Genomic DNA, 16,084 nt, shown 5'->3' on the forward strand with positions numbered 1-16,084 from the left:
TCCAGTTGTCAAATGATTTGAGACGCGCTTGAAATTTCCGGGACGTCAGTGAAAATAAAAACACAGCGGTTTTAAAGAAAAAAACTCCAGTTTACATCCTCGATCAACATGAAGGAGAATCAAGAAATCGACACGAAAAATGTCGTCAAGAACCGTGAACTCTTATATCGCTTAATTATCAGGTATTTTATATATATATATATATAATCTAGCCGGCACTTCGTCGACGGTATAACCCCAAATATCGATGTTTGTTTTTTTTTTTTTGTTTTTAAAAAAGATAAATAATTGTGTTCTTTTTATTTAAACAAATATTTCAATTTCCTACTATTTCTGTGAGCCTAAGCGGCTCATTATTAGAAATAGGTATCAAATTGTGGTAGAGTGGGTTCCAACCGAGAAACTCGAGAATATCGATGTTTTTTTTTTTTTTAAATGATTTATTCTCCGTAAGGCAGTGGATAGTACGCTTAGCTACCATTAATGATATTACGGGTCCGATTTACATTCATATTAACCTTAGATAACTAACTATATTTGTAGATACAATGCCATTTGTGGATAGCACAATATTGACATATCGCTCACTCCTTTCAACAACGTCATAAATCAAAAATCGCAAATTTTCAGTTGTGCATGTTTTCGGAATGCCCGGAAAATGTACTATATCCCAGCAAAAGCGGCATATTTTTAACTTAATATTTACCCGCTACAGGGCAGAAAGTGTTGTTTTTGCATTTCGAAGAAAAGTTATTGTTTAATTATTTTTTTAAATATACTTATTATTATTACAACAACGTCATATATAAAAAATCGTCAATTTTCATTTGTACATGTTTTTGGAATGGCCAGAAACTGTACAATATCCCAGCAAAAGCGACATATTTTAAACTTAATATTCACCCGCTACAGGGCAGAAAGTGTTGTTTTTGCATTTTGAAGAAAAGGTATTGTTTAATAATTTTTTTACATGTACAGAATATTTTTCAAATGGAGAAAAAACCTTCAGGTTTTAACGAAAAAGATCTGTTGCGCAGTAAAATGTTCAATAAGTGGCTTGATATTTATTTTTAATACATTTTATTGTATTTTTAAATTTTAAAAACGATCTCCTGAAAAATCAAGTTTTTTGATTTATGACGTTGTTGAAAGGAGTGAGCGACATGTATTGTACACGCTTTTTATAACACAGTTTCAGAAAAATAAATGAATTAAAGAATATGATTACAACATTTTGAGTGTGTCCAAATACTTGTTCACAAAATCTGGATTATCTCCAATTACAGGAGTTATTTTCATATTATTTTTTGACATCTCATCAAAGATGAAGAAGAATATGGAAGTCTGGGCATTTACGGGGCTTACGACCGTCATAGGCTGGTTTAAGTGATCACTTTACACACGTGTAACATTCACCAATTCTACCTAATTCTTTTATTAATTAGAGTTTCGGCTTAGTAAAAAGCTTCTTTACACCTCACCAATAGATGTCTCTAGTGAAGTTTTAGTGATTCATGAACAAGGTTTCTAAATTGGTGCATATATATGGAACTTCCAAGAATTTGAGTAGTGTGGTTGTCAATAATGGGTAGAATTGGTGAATGTTACACGTGTGTAATGTGATCACTAAAACCAGCCTATGACGGTCGTAAGCCCCGTAAATGCCCAGACTTCCATATTCTTCTTCATCTTTGATGAGATGTCAAAAAATAATGAAGAATATGATTGTTATTAAAAAAATAAAGTACATATTTAATTTTTCATTCGAAAATTTGCCTTCGTAAAAACGTTATTTTCGTAAGTTGGCAATGAATGACGTCACAGAAACGATGGAGTTATTTTAATGTTGGTGTCATTGCTAAATTGTTGGTGGATCTATTTGTTGATTTACTTTATTCCTATGATAATAAAATAAAATAAAACCCTTATCCGCACCCCAATGGTGCATAGGGCACTGCATCATATAAACGCAGTGTTATCTTGATCGTTAAACAAATGAATGATTTTTTTTGGAACAAATCTAATTTTGTATGAACTTCAAACGTTGTATAACACGGGTTTTGTGGAACCATATAACCGTGTTATACGAGGCCCGAGTGTACCGACAACTACTTTGGTATTGTTGCGTAATATATCCAAAATAAAACAAGGGTTGTTGGATTGAATTCTAAATTTATTTATGTATATGTTAATACAAGACGCGTTTCCTCTTCTTAGGACATTATCAAACACTGTTTGATAATGGTGCACTGAAATCAGTTATAGCAAATAAAAACCTATCAGCGGAAGCTAAACTGGCAGTGCACAACGGAGTCCCGGTTTCAACTCTAATGTATGGAAGTGAAACATGGAGTTGGCAAACGAAGGATGAAAGTAGACCGAATGCAGTCGAAATGCGATCTCTCAGAAGAATGTGCGACAAAACGATGTATGATAGATGTGCGAACAGTGAAATAAGGAAGGAATGCAAGGCTGAGATAAGCATTATCGATAAAATTAAGAAAGGTGTGTTGGATGGTTTGGACATGTGGAACAAATGAGTGAGGAAAGAACGGTAAAACAAATTTATGAGCCGAATGTTAGCGGGAAAAGTAGCAGAGGAAGACCGAGAAAAACATGGCACGATCAGGTGTGCCAAATACTTGAAAGTGGTCAGGTTAGGAGTCGTAACAATCGGCGAATATGTATGAGGAGATGCATGAACGTGGAAGAGGCGAAGAATGTTTGCGAGGACAGAGTGGTGTGGCGCTCTATTCTCTCTGCCTACCCCTGCGGAGAAGCGGCGTGATGGTTAGTTAGTTAGTTAGTTAGTTTTGATAGCAGTGTTTGATAATGTCCTAAGAAGAGGAAACGCGTCACGTATTAACATATACATAAATAAAAGTAGAATTCAATCCAGTAACCTTGTATAATTTTGGATAAAATATTACCCAACTATTCAATATGGAATTCTACCAACTGTCTGCAGTTACAATAAACACTTTGGTATTATTTTTCAGTCAACTGTTTAACGATGGTCATCAGACGATTGCTTCGTCTCTCTCCACGGCCATCCACGCGGACCCGCCGTGCCCCCCGAGCGATAGGTACGAAACCAAACCATAATACAACGCCGTGTGCGACTGCAGCACGCTCCCGATGTTCCGGAAGGATGATTTACTTATTTATTTATTCATTCGTTTTTCATTCGAAAATTTGCCTTCGCAAAAACGTTATTTTCGTAAGTTGGCAATGAATGACGTCACAGAAACGATGGAGTTATTTTAATGTTGGTGTCATTGCTAAATTGTTGGTGGATCTATTTGTCGATTTACTTTATTCCTATGATAATAAAATAAAATAAAACCCTTATCCGCACCCCAATGGTGCATAGGGCACTGCATCATATAAACGCAGTGTTATCTTGATCGTTAAAACACGAAGGAAAGGTGATCAGCCCTCCCCTTCAGGTACCAGTCCAGGGTAATATTGAATAAATATTAGAGTGAAAAAATCACTCAATATTTATTAGACCCCCCTCTGGGAATCGAACCCGGGACCTCCAGAACGGTAGCCGAGAAACATTCATTTAGTTATTAACACAAACAAAATGAAATATTAGATTCAAAATTAACGTTAAATGCAAATTTTGAACATGTTTAAAAGAAAATATTTTTTTAAATTTTTATTATTATTTTTTGACATCTAATCAAAGATGAAGAAGAATACGGAAGTCTGGGCATTTACGGGGCCGACGACCGTCATAGGCTGGTTTAAGTGATCACTTTAGACACGTGTAACATTCACCAGTTCTACCCATTATTGACAACCACACTACTCAAATTCTTAGAAGTTCTATATATATGAACCAATTTAGAAACCTTGTTCTCGAATCACTAGAACTTCACTAGAGACATCTATTGGTGAGATGTAAAGAAGCTTTTTATCAAGCAGAAACTTACAATGATTAAAGAAAACACTTGTTTTATCCCACTATATATATATATATATATATATATATATATATATATATATATATATATATATATATATATATATATATATATATATATATATATATATATATATATATATATATATATATATATATATATATATATATATATATATATATATATATATATATATATATATATATATATATATATATATATATATATATATATATATATATATATATATATGCTAAGCGTAATGATGAGGCATTTCTATCCATTGTTGCGCGGTATGATGGATAATCCTGACACTATCCGGAGCATCGGTCTGTATGTTCCCGATAGTTAGCTAAGGACAGCGTGGGCATAGATAGTTTCCCATTCCTATATACAGGAGCAACCTGCCGATGGTTATGGCTGTAGGAAGAGCTACCAGTTCCTCCAGGGTATGCTCGGCTACAACAGTCTAGAGACTAGAAGGAATGTGTATTTGATGTGTATATCGCGATATATATATATATATATATATATATATATATATATATATATATATATATATATATATATATATATATATATATATATATATATATTTTATTCTTTTTTTTATTTTTAATTCCAGGCTTTTATACCTCATGACGATCGGCTTGCTGAACGAGCCGGACACCCGGGAAAAACAGAACGCAGCCCTCGGGGAACATATGATGGGAACGGCCGGCCTTGGTAATAAATGAAGCTTTTATATTTTTTTACAAAACTGTTAGTAATTCGAAAGATATCTAGAGGAAGACCAAGGAATTCATGGATGCTGCAGAAAGATAACATGATCCCAAGGCATGACCTAGGTGACGCTGTATATGACGGAAGGACCTACAGCCTGAGGGTGAGTAGGGCTGACTCCAACAGTCTACACAGATTTTAAGTTGAGATTAAGCCAGGAAAATAAAGACAAGAATAAACTCTCACCGAGATTTTTACGTCTACCGGTTTGGAGACGTACCCGTCTCTTAGTCAGGACAATCGCTACTACAGCATGCAAACAATACTACCCGTCACTACCATAGCACTATTCACACACTAAAACTAAAAAGAAAAATAGCTAAATATGAAATCATTTATGATTTTTTCTTTATTTTAAATTCTTTTGCACTTCACAGCATAGTATAAATACAAGTACAAAGAAAATATATGATGTTAATCCAAAAAAAGATCCCACAAAGGCATGGCCTGTGCGTGGGTATACATACATTATATCGCTCACTCCTTTCAAGAACGTCATAAATCAAAAATCGTCAATTTTAAATTGTGTATGTTTTCGGAATGCCCAGAAAATGTACTATATCCCAGCAAAAGAGGCATATTTTTAACTTAATATTTACCCGCTACAGGGCAGAAAGGGTTGTTTTTGCATTTTGAAGAAAATGTATTGTTTAATTATTTTTTTAAATATACTAAATATTTTTCAAATGGAGAAAAAATCTCAGGTTTTACCTAAACAGATCTGTTGCACAGTAAAAAGTTTAATAAGTGGCTTGATATTTATTTTTAATACATTGTATTATATTTTCAAACTTTAAAAACGTTCTCCTGAAAAATCAAGTTTTTTGATTTATGACGTTCTTGAAAGGAGCGATATGTATTTACAATGGATCATTTGCAGACGGGAGGAATATCTAATTCAACATACTCAACCTATAAAGGATTGTATTAGACTCGTGAAGTGTTTATAACACCCGATATAATCAATATTTTCATTCGTCATTTTCTTTTGCAAAATTCGCCTTGGTAAAAACGTTGTTTTCCTAAGTTGGTAATGAATGACGTCACAGAAGCAAAGAACTTATTTTAATATTGGTGACATTGCTAAATTATGTCTATGGTAACCCCACCCCGTTCATATTATAACACAAATGGTAGGGTAGTGGTAAACAAACGAATCCACACTACTACTATTACAGCTCTATAAAGCAGATACATAAAGGGATACGCCCCGTAACACACCCGATGATGTAAAATTTAGTGACATATCGCTCACTCCTTTCAAGAACGTCATAAATCAAAAAACTTGATTTTTCAGATCTGTTTAAAAGTTTAAAAATAAAATATAGGGTCCGCCATCTAAAGTTTTTTTTTTCAACTAGTGCTTATTTCGTGAATGGTAACACTTAGCTCATGTCTGATTTGACAGATAATTAGTTTTATCCTTCCGCTGAGCGAATATGGTTGTGTATACGCTTGAACAACGCTGGGAAATATTGCGACATTACTTTGAAAATCATGGTAATGTTGCAGAATGTGTGCGAAAATTGCGTACGGTTTTTGGAAGAAGAGAAGCACCGTCAGCTCCGTATGTTCGTTATCTTGTGAAAAAAGTGAAAGAAACTGGCATCCTCATCGATAAACCAAAGCGTGAAAAGCCAAAAACAGTGCGTACACCCGAGAATATCGATGTTGTGGCAGAAAGTGTGCGTGAAGCGCCATCAACATCAATTCACCGTCGTTCTCAACAATTGAACATTTCGGAGACATCATTGAGACGAATTTTGCATAAAGACCTTGGTATGACGCCATACAAAGTCCAATTGGTTCAGGAGTTGAAGCCAACTGACCATCCAATGCGTTTTCGCTTCGCTGAGTGGGCCTGCGATCGACTTACAGAAGATGCCGATTTTGCCAAAAAAATCATCTTTTCGGATGAAGCTCATTTTGATCTTGGCGGGTATGTAAACAAGCAAAATTGTCGTATTTGGGGCACAGAAAACCCGCACGCATACATTGAAAAGCCGGTACACCCAAAACGAGTCACTGTTTGGTGCGGATTTTGGTCCAGAGGCATAATTGGGCCATTTTTCTTTGAAAATGAGCAAGGAGTGGCCGTTACAGTCAATGGCGATCGTTATCGGGCCATGTTGAACGGATTTTTGCTCACAAAAATTGAAGAGGAGGATATTGGCAACATTTGGTTTCAACAGGACGGCGCTACGTGCCACACAGCCGAAGCTACACTCGATGTTTTGCGCCCTGTTTTTGAAAAAAAAAAGTTATTTGGCGGACCCTTTATAATGTATTAAAAATAAATATCAAGCCACTTATTGAACTTTTTACTGTGCAACAGATCTTTTTAGGTTAAACCTGAAGGTTTTTTCTCTATTTGAAAAATAACTAGGTTATTTAAAAAAAAAATTAAACAATACCTTTTCTTCAAAATGCAAAAACAGCACTTTCTGCCCTGTAGCGGGTAAATATTAAGTTACAAATATGCCGCTTTTGCTGGGATATAGTACATGTTCTGGGCATTCCGAAAACATGCACAACTGAAAATTGACGATTTTTTATTTATGATGTTCTTGAAAGGAATGAGCGATATAGCGGTGTCTGTTTTTCGTTTTATTAAAATATGTAAAGTTTAAACCTTCATATCTCCCTTAGTTCTCTACAGATTTCAATAATAATGTTTTGTGATTTTTCATAATACTTTATTATCCAATTATAGCAATTTGATCCATCGTTTGCGGTCTTGATTTAATTGTAGATAGTAGCCCTCGCGATTGGTATTTTTTACAGATCTGGAGATCGAGGCGGACGCGTCCAGTCTGGCCCCGGAGCCGGCGCTGTACGAGACGGCGTACGTCACGTCGCACAAGCAGGCGTGCCGGGCAGGCGCGTTCAGCAACGATGGCCAGCTTGTGGCCACGGGCAGCGTGGACGCGAGCATCAAGGTAATATTATCGTCTCAAGAGAGACGAAGAAGAATATGAAAGTCTTGCCCAGTTTGTGAACTTGCGTGTTTTTCATAAAGGAGGTTTGAAAAAACGCATGGTTACTCGTTAGCAACATTATTGTTCAGCATATCTTCCTACAGGCATAACCATTGGCAGGTTGCTCCTGTATATAGGAGTGGGAAACAATCTATGCCCACGCTGTCCTTAGCTAACTATCGGGAACATACAGACCGATGCTCCGGATAGTTTCAGGATTATCCATCGTACCGCGCAACAATGGATAGAAATGCCTCATCAAATACACATTCCTTCTAGTCTCTAGACTGCTGTAGCCGAGCATACCCTGGAGGAACTGGGTCGGGTAGAGCCGAGGATAATAGCCGCACTCTCTCATGTAGAGAAACTTCTTTTGGACTTTCACTACCATAAGAGAGTACTTAAGCTCAGTATGTACTTAGAATCACTTCTTGTTGCACAGACCAAATTTCGGTTTATGACCGGTAATTTATTTATTTTATTTCAGATTTTGGACGTCGAGAGAATGCTAGCCAAGTCGGCTCCAGATGAGATGGATCCTGGTAGAGAGACGCAAGGCCATCCCGTTATCAGAACGCTGTAAGTACTCGCTATTATTACCACCATCTGTCGTTTCGTTTGTGATAAGTTTGTGTCGAGGAAAAAAATAATCGTGACTTGTGAAAGGAATTGTAGAGATGGGATTGCACGGGCTAGGAAGTGCTCCCAACTGCCATTTGTTCCTCCTCAAGCGTTAAAAAAGGGAATAATTAAATTAACCGGATCCACGCGGCTCGCATAACCGTATGTGTTTTAACAAAACATGCCCCATACGCGGCTGACATAAGCGTTTGTGTTTTCACTTTGCTCCAAGTTTCGAACCTCAGTTCAACTTGGAGGGATTTTTTCATGGTGTGGAACTTTGGATAAAATAATACGTCAATCCTCGGCCTTATGACATCTGTTGAAATATTTGACTAATAATTTGTAACATCACAAGGATAAATAAAACAACAGATCCCTGATTTTTCTTGCGGTCGGTAATTAGTCCGCGCCATAATCATGCCCTATATCTGTCTCACTCTCGACGCTACGCATCGCCAGTGGGTAAGAGTGACACACGATGCGTGCTTTGATTTATTTATGTTACGATCTTATTTGTTTATATTACGATATACATATTTCAAGAATAATGTGACACAAGTGTATTAATAAAATCATTAATACACAAACGATTTGTGTGTGTGCGCATGGCGTGCTTTGTAAGTATTCGCGCATGTCGTAAAGTGTTTACCAGTAGCACGCAGATCGTCTTGCGCGACGGTCGTGCTGCTACGCCAACGGTTGCGGTTATTTGCGATGTATTTTTTTCTAGTTTTCAGATAATACCAAAGCTAAAATGACAAAATTGTTACATTTCAACTCCAACTATGGTCAATAGAAGCAACATTTAGGGATATTTGCATTTTTCCCGTTTTTAAACCACATTTTCATATGGTGTACAAATACACATCACCGGAATGCGGGGGAGTTTTTTGCATCGTAAGGGAAGGGTTTAATAGTTACTTACTAACTTGTTTCACAGTTTATTCCACTAACGTTTACATTTTAAAATATGAAATATGTTAAGTTAACCTTTTAACCGCGTTCACTTTGTTCCTGAGAGACACCCGTGCGCGGCGGTATTTCGCCATTTTTTAAATGATTACTTTTATCATATATTTAGTTAAGAAATGATTTATTTTCCTAAACAAAAACGTTCAATGGGATTCATTGTGCCTTTTTGGTACTCTACAGTACACGTGTGTCACATTATTCTTGAAATATATCGTAATATAAACAAAAAAGATCGTAACATAAATAAATCAAAGCACGCATCGTGTGTCACTCTTACCCACTGGCGATGCGTAGCGTCGAGAGTGAGACAGATATAGGGTATGATTATGGCGCGGACTAATTACCGACCGTAAGAAAAATCAGGGATCTGCTCTTTTATTTATCCTTGTGATGTTACAAATTATTAGTCAGATATTTTAACAGATGTCATAAGGCCAAGGATTGACGTATTATTTTATCCTAAGTTCTACACCATGAGAAAATCCCTCCAAGTTGAAATGAGGTTGGAAACTTGGAGCAAAGTAAAAACACATACGGTTATGTCAGCCGCGTACGGGGAATGTTTTGTGAAAACACATACGGTTATGCGAGCCGCGTGGATCCGGTTAAATTTTAAATTACTAAATATTCAATACTGGATTGAAATCACTATGATGCGGATCGCTGCTGGCAGGTGAAGCGCTCTTTACAGTGGCAATCGAAAAAAGAAGCCCTGATCCCTTCAATGGTCTGTTTTTACCGTTTTAATGAGTGCTCTACGGGCTTGTCTCCAGGTACGATCACACGGATGAAGTGACCTGTCTGGATTTCCATCCCAAGGAGCAGATCCTCGTGAGCGGATCCAAGGACAACACCATCAAGCTGTTCGATATCACCAAAGCCTCGGCCAAGAAGGCCTACCGCACAATTACGGTGAGTCACGCATTGCCAATATCCTTAATAACACATTAATGAACGTATGGACATGATTCATTGTTTCCCTGACAGGTGACACTTATTGTCACCATACGTTCATAAAAATAAATAAATAAATAAAACCCCTATCCGCACCCCAATGAAGCATAGGGCACTGCGTCATATAAATGCAGTGTTATCTTGATCGTTTACACATGAAGGAAAGGTGATCAGCCTTCCGCTTCAGGTACCAGTCCAGGGTAATAATATTGAATAAATATTACAGTGAAAAAATCACGTATATTTATTTTACCCCCCTTGGGAATCGAACCCGGGACCTCCAGAACGGTAGCCGAGTGTGCTGACCATTACACTACGGATGCGGACGTTCATTATGTAGACCAAATACAGAGGAAGACCGTGAAAAACTTGAAAAAAATAATCTATGCCGACGCTGTCTTAGCTAACTATCGGGAACATACAGACCAATGCTGCGGATAATTTCAGGATTATCCATCATACCGCGCAACAATGGATAGAAATGCCTCGTCAAATACGCATTCCTTCTAGTCTCTAGACTGCTGTAGCCGAGCATACCCTGGAGGAACTGGTAGCTCTTCCTACAGCCATAACCATCGGCAGGTTGCTCCTGTATATAGGAATGGGAAACTATCTATGCCCACGCTGTCCTTAGCTAACTATCGGGAACATACAGACCGATGCTCCGGATAGTTTCAGGATTATCCATCATACCGCGCAACAATGGATAGAAATGCCTCGTCAAATACGCATTCCTTCTAGTCTCTAAACTATTGATGAACGAAACCGCCTGACAACAATGTGTTAAGAAGTGAATGATGTATGATTAGTGTTTTCTTATTAGTGTTATTTTTCCACGCTAACATTGTCGACGCGTCTGCTTTTAGGACTCTGAACCGGTGCGTTGCGTGTCCTTCCACCCGCTTGGAAACTACATCATTACAGCCACGACGCATCCGGTAATACGTCTGTACGATGTTACCACCGGTTTGTGCTTCGTTTGCCCCAACCCCCGCCACCAACATACCAAGACAGTCAACTCTCTGAGGTACGTATGAAGTAAACTTTCCCACCATCCAAGGCAATCATATTTGCCATACTGATAATCCAAAAATTATATGTGATCCAAAGGTGGGTGCATATTTGTGTGGAAATCTTAGTACGCAACTGAGTCACAGATTTCTCGTCCTTTGATGCGCGCCGCCGAGCGCCGACTGAATGCTGCCATCCGATAAGCAAGAGGCCAGATATCGGATCGAACGAAAGCGGAGTAGTCTAGTTGTCTCGCTCTCTCCTTGCGGTATTACCACATTTGTTAGAGAAATTACATGAAATTCAAACCAAACTATCCCAAAACGCCTTCCTTAGTTTGCTGGATAGTGCTCATCTCAGCCTTGCACCCTTTCCTTATATCACCATTGGAACATCTACCATACATGGTCTTGCCGCACTGAGAGATGGCATCCCGACTGCATCCAGTCTACTCTCATCCTTCCCAAACCATCCCAAGCCGCCTTCCTTAGTTTGCTGGATAGTGCTCATCTCAGCCTTGCACCCTTTCCTTATATCACCATTGGAACATCTACCATACATGGTCTTGCCGCACTGAGAGATGGCATCCCGACTGCATCCAGTCTCCTCTCATCCTCCCCAAACCATCCCAAGCCGCCTTCCTTAGTTTGCTGGATAGTGCTCATCTCAGCCTTGCACCCTTTCCTTATATCACCATTGGAACATCTACCATACATGGTCTTGCCGCACTGAGAGATGGCATCCCGACTGCATCCAGTCTACTCTCATCCTTCTTTTGCCAACTCCATGCTTCGCTTCCATACATTACTATTATTTGATCTTTATTTATTTATTTATACTTTGTGTATAGAAAAAAAAGTAGATTTCCGGGGTTATTGCTAAAAAGCAATATTTTCCAACCAGTCAAAAACAGACTAGTGATATTGGTCAAAACGTTTGATACCATATATAGCTGTTTGCAATCAGAGGGTAGATAGTGCTTGAACATTTAAAAAAACATAAATTACAAATTGATGATAGTAAGGAAGGCAAAGGAAGGAGGGAGTTTAGGGAAGGAGGTAGAGGGAGGAGATTTGATGGACAGTTAGGGTACTAATGATAGATAGTTACGTCTCGGACGTTTCTTGAAAGTTATTAGAGAAGGTGCATGTGTTTACGCGGAGAGGTAATTCATTCCATAGTTTGGCCGCTTGGACAGAGAAGGAATTACTGAAGAATGATGTGTTATTATGGCGAGGAATGGAAAGATGTATGGAAAATTTATATATCGGTATGTATATTTTGTTTTTTTTTGTAGATTTTCAAGCAACGGCCGACTGTTTGCAAGCGCCAGTTCCGACGGCAGCATCAAGATTTGGGACGGAGTGTCCAATCGGTGCATCAACACCTTCCAGGGTGCTCACGATGGAGCCGAAGTATCCTCGGTCTGCTTCACCAGGAACAACAAGGTCTTACTCGTAAAACGTCCTTACGAATTAGTCATTTTTAATTTAATTTTTTGTTTTTATTATGAGTTCAAGGGACCTTGCATCCCTTATGTTAGTGTTTCGCAAACATTTTCTATTGAAGGTACACCTGCCAAATCAAGTAATATAATGCCAAAACATATGTCGCTTACTCCTTTCAAGAACATCATAAATCAAAAAACTTGATTTTTCAGGAGAACGTTTTAAAAGTTTAAAAATATAATACAATGTAATAAAAATAAATATCAAGCCACTTATTGAACTTTTTACTGTGCAACAGACCTTTTTAGGTAAAACCTGACTGTTTTTTCTCCATTTGAAAAATGTTCAGTTTATTTAAAAAAAAATACTTAAACAATACATTTTCTTCAAAATACAAAACAACACTTTCTGCCCTGTAGCGGGTAAATATTAAGTTAAAAATATGCCTCTTTTGCTGGGATATAGTACATTTTCTGGGCATTCCGAAAACATGCACAACCGAAAACTTACGCTTTTTGATTTATGACGTTCTTGAAAGGAGTGAGCGATATGTCGCTCACTCCTTTCAGCAACGTCATATGTCAAAAACTTGACCCTGACTTCCATATTCTTCTTCGTCTATGTTGAGATCTATATCTACATCTTTCTTTCTTTCTTGTTTCAGTATCTCCTCTCGTCCGGGAAGGACTCCATGATCAAGCTCTGGGAGCTGACTACAAGCCGGTGTCTGATCGCGTACACGGGCGCCGGAACCACGGGTAACCACGAAACGATCACGTCCTGAGCGCGTCCAAATCATTGTTCAAAAATTCTGCATTTCGCTTCGCTGGGAGTTATTTATATACATCGTAGTCGTACAGGAGAAAGTGACCAACTACCAAAACGTAAAATGTTCAGGAGGGCCATTTAAGTCTCTTTTGCTTGGCAACAAAATAAACATCAATGCAGTTAGTCATTTTTACCAAGTCAATATATTATACTTACAAGTTTAAAATCCTTTGGGATGTTTTTCAGGGCAATATTAAGCTAGTAAGATACCAAATAGTCAATGATCACGGTTTTGTAAAAAAATGTACAAAAATAATAGGAAAAAGATGGATGGAGTTTTGATTGTGTGTTCATTCCCGATCAACAGGAAAGCAGGAACACCTGGCGCAGGCGGTGTTCAACCACACGGAAGACTTTGTCCTTTTCCCGGATGAGGCGACCACGTCCCTCTGCGCGTGGAACTCACGCAACGCGTCGCGGGCACAACTCATGTCTCTGGGGCACAACGGAGCTGTCAGGTAATATGACTGCGTACTTTTTACAAATGGGCAAAGATAATTTAACCTTTTAACCGCGTTCACTTTGTTCCTGAGAGACGCCCGTGCGTGGCGGTATTTTGCCGTTTTTATAATGATTACTTTTATCATGTATTTAGTTAAGAAACGATTTATTTTCCTAAACAAAAACGTTCAATGGGATTCATTGTGCCTTTTTGGTACTCTATCATACATGTGTGTCACATTATTCTTGAAATATATAGTAATATAAACAAATAAGATCGTAAGATAAATAAATCAAAGCACGCATCGTGTGTCGCGATGCGTAGCGTCTAGAGTGAGACAGATATAGGGCATGATTATGGCGCGGACTAATTACCGACCGCAAGAAAAATCAGGGATCTGTTCTTTTATTTATCCTTGTGATGTTACAAATTATTAGTCAGATATTTCAACAGATGTCATAAGGCCGAGGATTGACGTATTATTTTATCCAAAGTTCCACACCATGAAAAAATCCCTCCAAGTTGAACTGAGGTTGGAAACTTAGAGCAAAGTAAAAACACAAACGTAACCGTTAGCCTGTCAGCCGCGTATGGGGCATGTTTTATTAAAACACATACGGTTATGTCAGCCGCGTATGGGGCATGTTTTATTAAAACACATACGGTTATGTCAGCCGCGTATGGGGCATGTTTTATTAAAACACATACGGTTATGTCAGCCGCGTATGGGGCATGTTTTATTAAAACACATACGGTTATGCGAGCCGCGTGGATCCGGTTAAAGATAATACAAAGATTTTATTTTAGAAAAATTACATATTTAATGTAAAAGAAAACCCACTCCCCGGAGAAAGTCTGACATCGATTATTGTACTCCTGTTAAGGTTGAATCCTTGTACATAATACGCAAGAAGAATTTTCATACATCTTCTTCTTCTTCTTTGTGTAGCTCCAAGGGATCTGTTTGTGCCTCCGCATGTCGCTCTTGGGATGTCGTCTCCCAGCTGTCTTTCCACCGTTTCGGAGGTCTGCCTGGGGGTCTGCGTCCTTCAGGGATACGTGGAAGTCTGTCATCTGACATTCTGTTTACACGATCATTCCAGTATCGCCTTCGTTGTCGTCCCCACCTCGCGATATCCTCCGTCTTACACATGCTCCGGATGTCGGTATTCCTTACTCACTCTCGCAATGTGTTTCCGGTTATGGATCGGAGAGTCTTCATCCCGGAGGTTCCAAGTGGAGATTTTGTTCTGGAAGTATCTGCTCTTGCCTCAATCCCATAAGTGGCCATTGGTCCAACACATGTTTTGTATAGTTTTAATTTTATTTTCATACGCAACTAGTAAATATTTTTTAAAAACTGTTTTGTTTTTCAGATATATGGTACATTCCCAATCAGCGCCCGCCTTTTTAACCTGCAGTGACGATTTCCGCGCTAGATTTTGGTACAGACGGAGCGCTACGCACTAAGGGGAGTCATTGTACACGCTTGTACTACATGAACTAATCGTATTCTGTGAACAAAACTTAAATAAAAACTTCATTTATTATGGCCGTTTTTTAATTATCTAACTACATACCTTACTAACCTAACCCAACCATAATGTTGCCTCATCGTGGGGGAAGGCAGAGAGAATAGAACGTCACACCAAACTGTCTCTAAGAGCAATCTTCACCTCTCCAATATTCACGCTTCTCTTGATACATCTGCTTACCCTATTAATAATTGTATTTGCCGCATGATGCATAGGGCACTGCATCGTATTGACGCAGTGTTATCTTGATAGTTACTTACATGAAGGCAAGGTGATCACTCCTGCGCTTCGGGAACCAGTCCAGGGTAATATTAAATAAATATTAGAGTGTAAAAACACTAATATTTATTTACTACTTATTTTAACCCCCTCCCTGGGAGTTGAACCTTGGACCTCCAGCACGGTAGCTAAACACGCTAACCACAACATCGCGAAGGCGGACAAAACGCATACCCGCTGATTATTCAATCTTATTTGACATACTGGAGCATGACAAGTTTTCTATGGTTTTACTCTGCTCCCATTTTCAACTACATTCTCCTTACGAATTTGTCTAACCATTCTTTCTTCACTCATT

The 16,084-nt window shown here is 38.3% G+C and overlaps 2 protein-coding genes across 3 annotated transcripts in view; one reads left to right on the forward strand and one right to left on the reverse strand.

Annotated features, from left to right (window-relative positions):
- LOC148301645 (1-phosphatidylinositol 4,5-bisphosphate phosphodiesterase epsilon-1-like) overlaps positions 1 to 16,084 on the reverse strand; it is an 80,536-nt gene that overhangs the window by 25,671 nt on the left and 38,781 nt on the right. The window lies entirely within an intron of this gene.
- On the forward strand, positions 4 to 15,522 carry CstF50 (cleavage stimulation factor subunit 1 Cst50). Of its 2 annotated transcripts, XM_088272935.1 has the most exons (11): positions 4 to 182; positions 3,000 to 3,086; positions 4,558 to 4,658; positions 7,500 to 7,654; positions 8,181 to 8,272; positions 10,063 to 10,201; positions 11,110 to 11,270; positions 12,552 to 12,702; positions 13,367 to 13,460; positions 13,838 to 13,988; positions 15,349 to 15,522. In XM_088272935.1, the coding sequence occupies exons 1-11, from the start codon at positions 109 to 111 to the stop codon at positions 15,440 to 15,442; spliced, it is 1,299 nt and encodes a 432-aa protein (XP_088129061.1). In that variant the 5' UTR covers positions 4 to 108; the 3' UTR covers positions 15,443 to 15,522. The 2 variants fall into 2 exon arrangements, with proteins under 2 accessions (XP_088129061.1, XP_088129062.1); XM_088272936.1 differs by lacking the exon at positions 3,000 to 3,086.

This window comes from Brachycentrus maculatus, unplaced genomic scaffold (genome assembly GCF_059751285.1).
Source record: "Brachycentrus maculatus isolate JH-2025_06_01 unplaced genomic scaffold, ASM5975128v1 h1tg000534l, whole genome shotgun sequence".
NCBI lineage: Eukaryota > Metazoa > Arthropoda > Insecta > Trichoptera > Brachycentridae > Brachycentrus > Brachycentrus maculatus.

Excerpts from the sequence above, each read along its gene's own strand:
- CstF50 (XM_088272935.1), top strand. The coding sequence starts at position 109 with ATGAAGGAGAATCAAGAAATCGACACGAAAAATGTCGTCAAGAACCGT. Across the intron at positions 7,655-8,180 it reads GCGTGGACGCGAGCATCAAG|ATTTTGGACGTCGAGAGAAT; the intron begins GTAATATTATCG and ends ATTTTATTTCAG. Across the intron at positions 11,271-12,551 it reads AAGACAGTCAACTCTCTGAG|ATTTTCAAGCAACGGCCGAC; the intron begins GTACGTATGAAG and ends TTTTTTTTGTAG.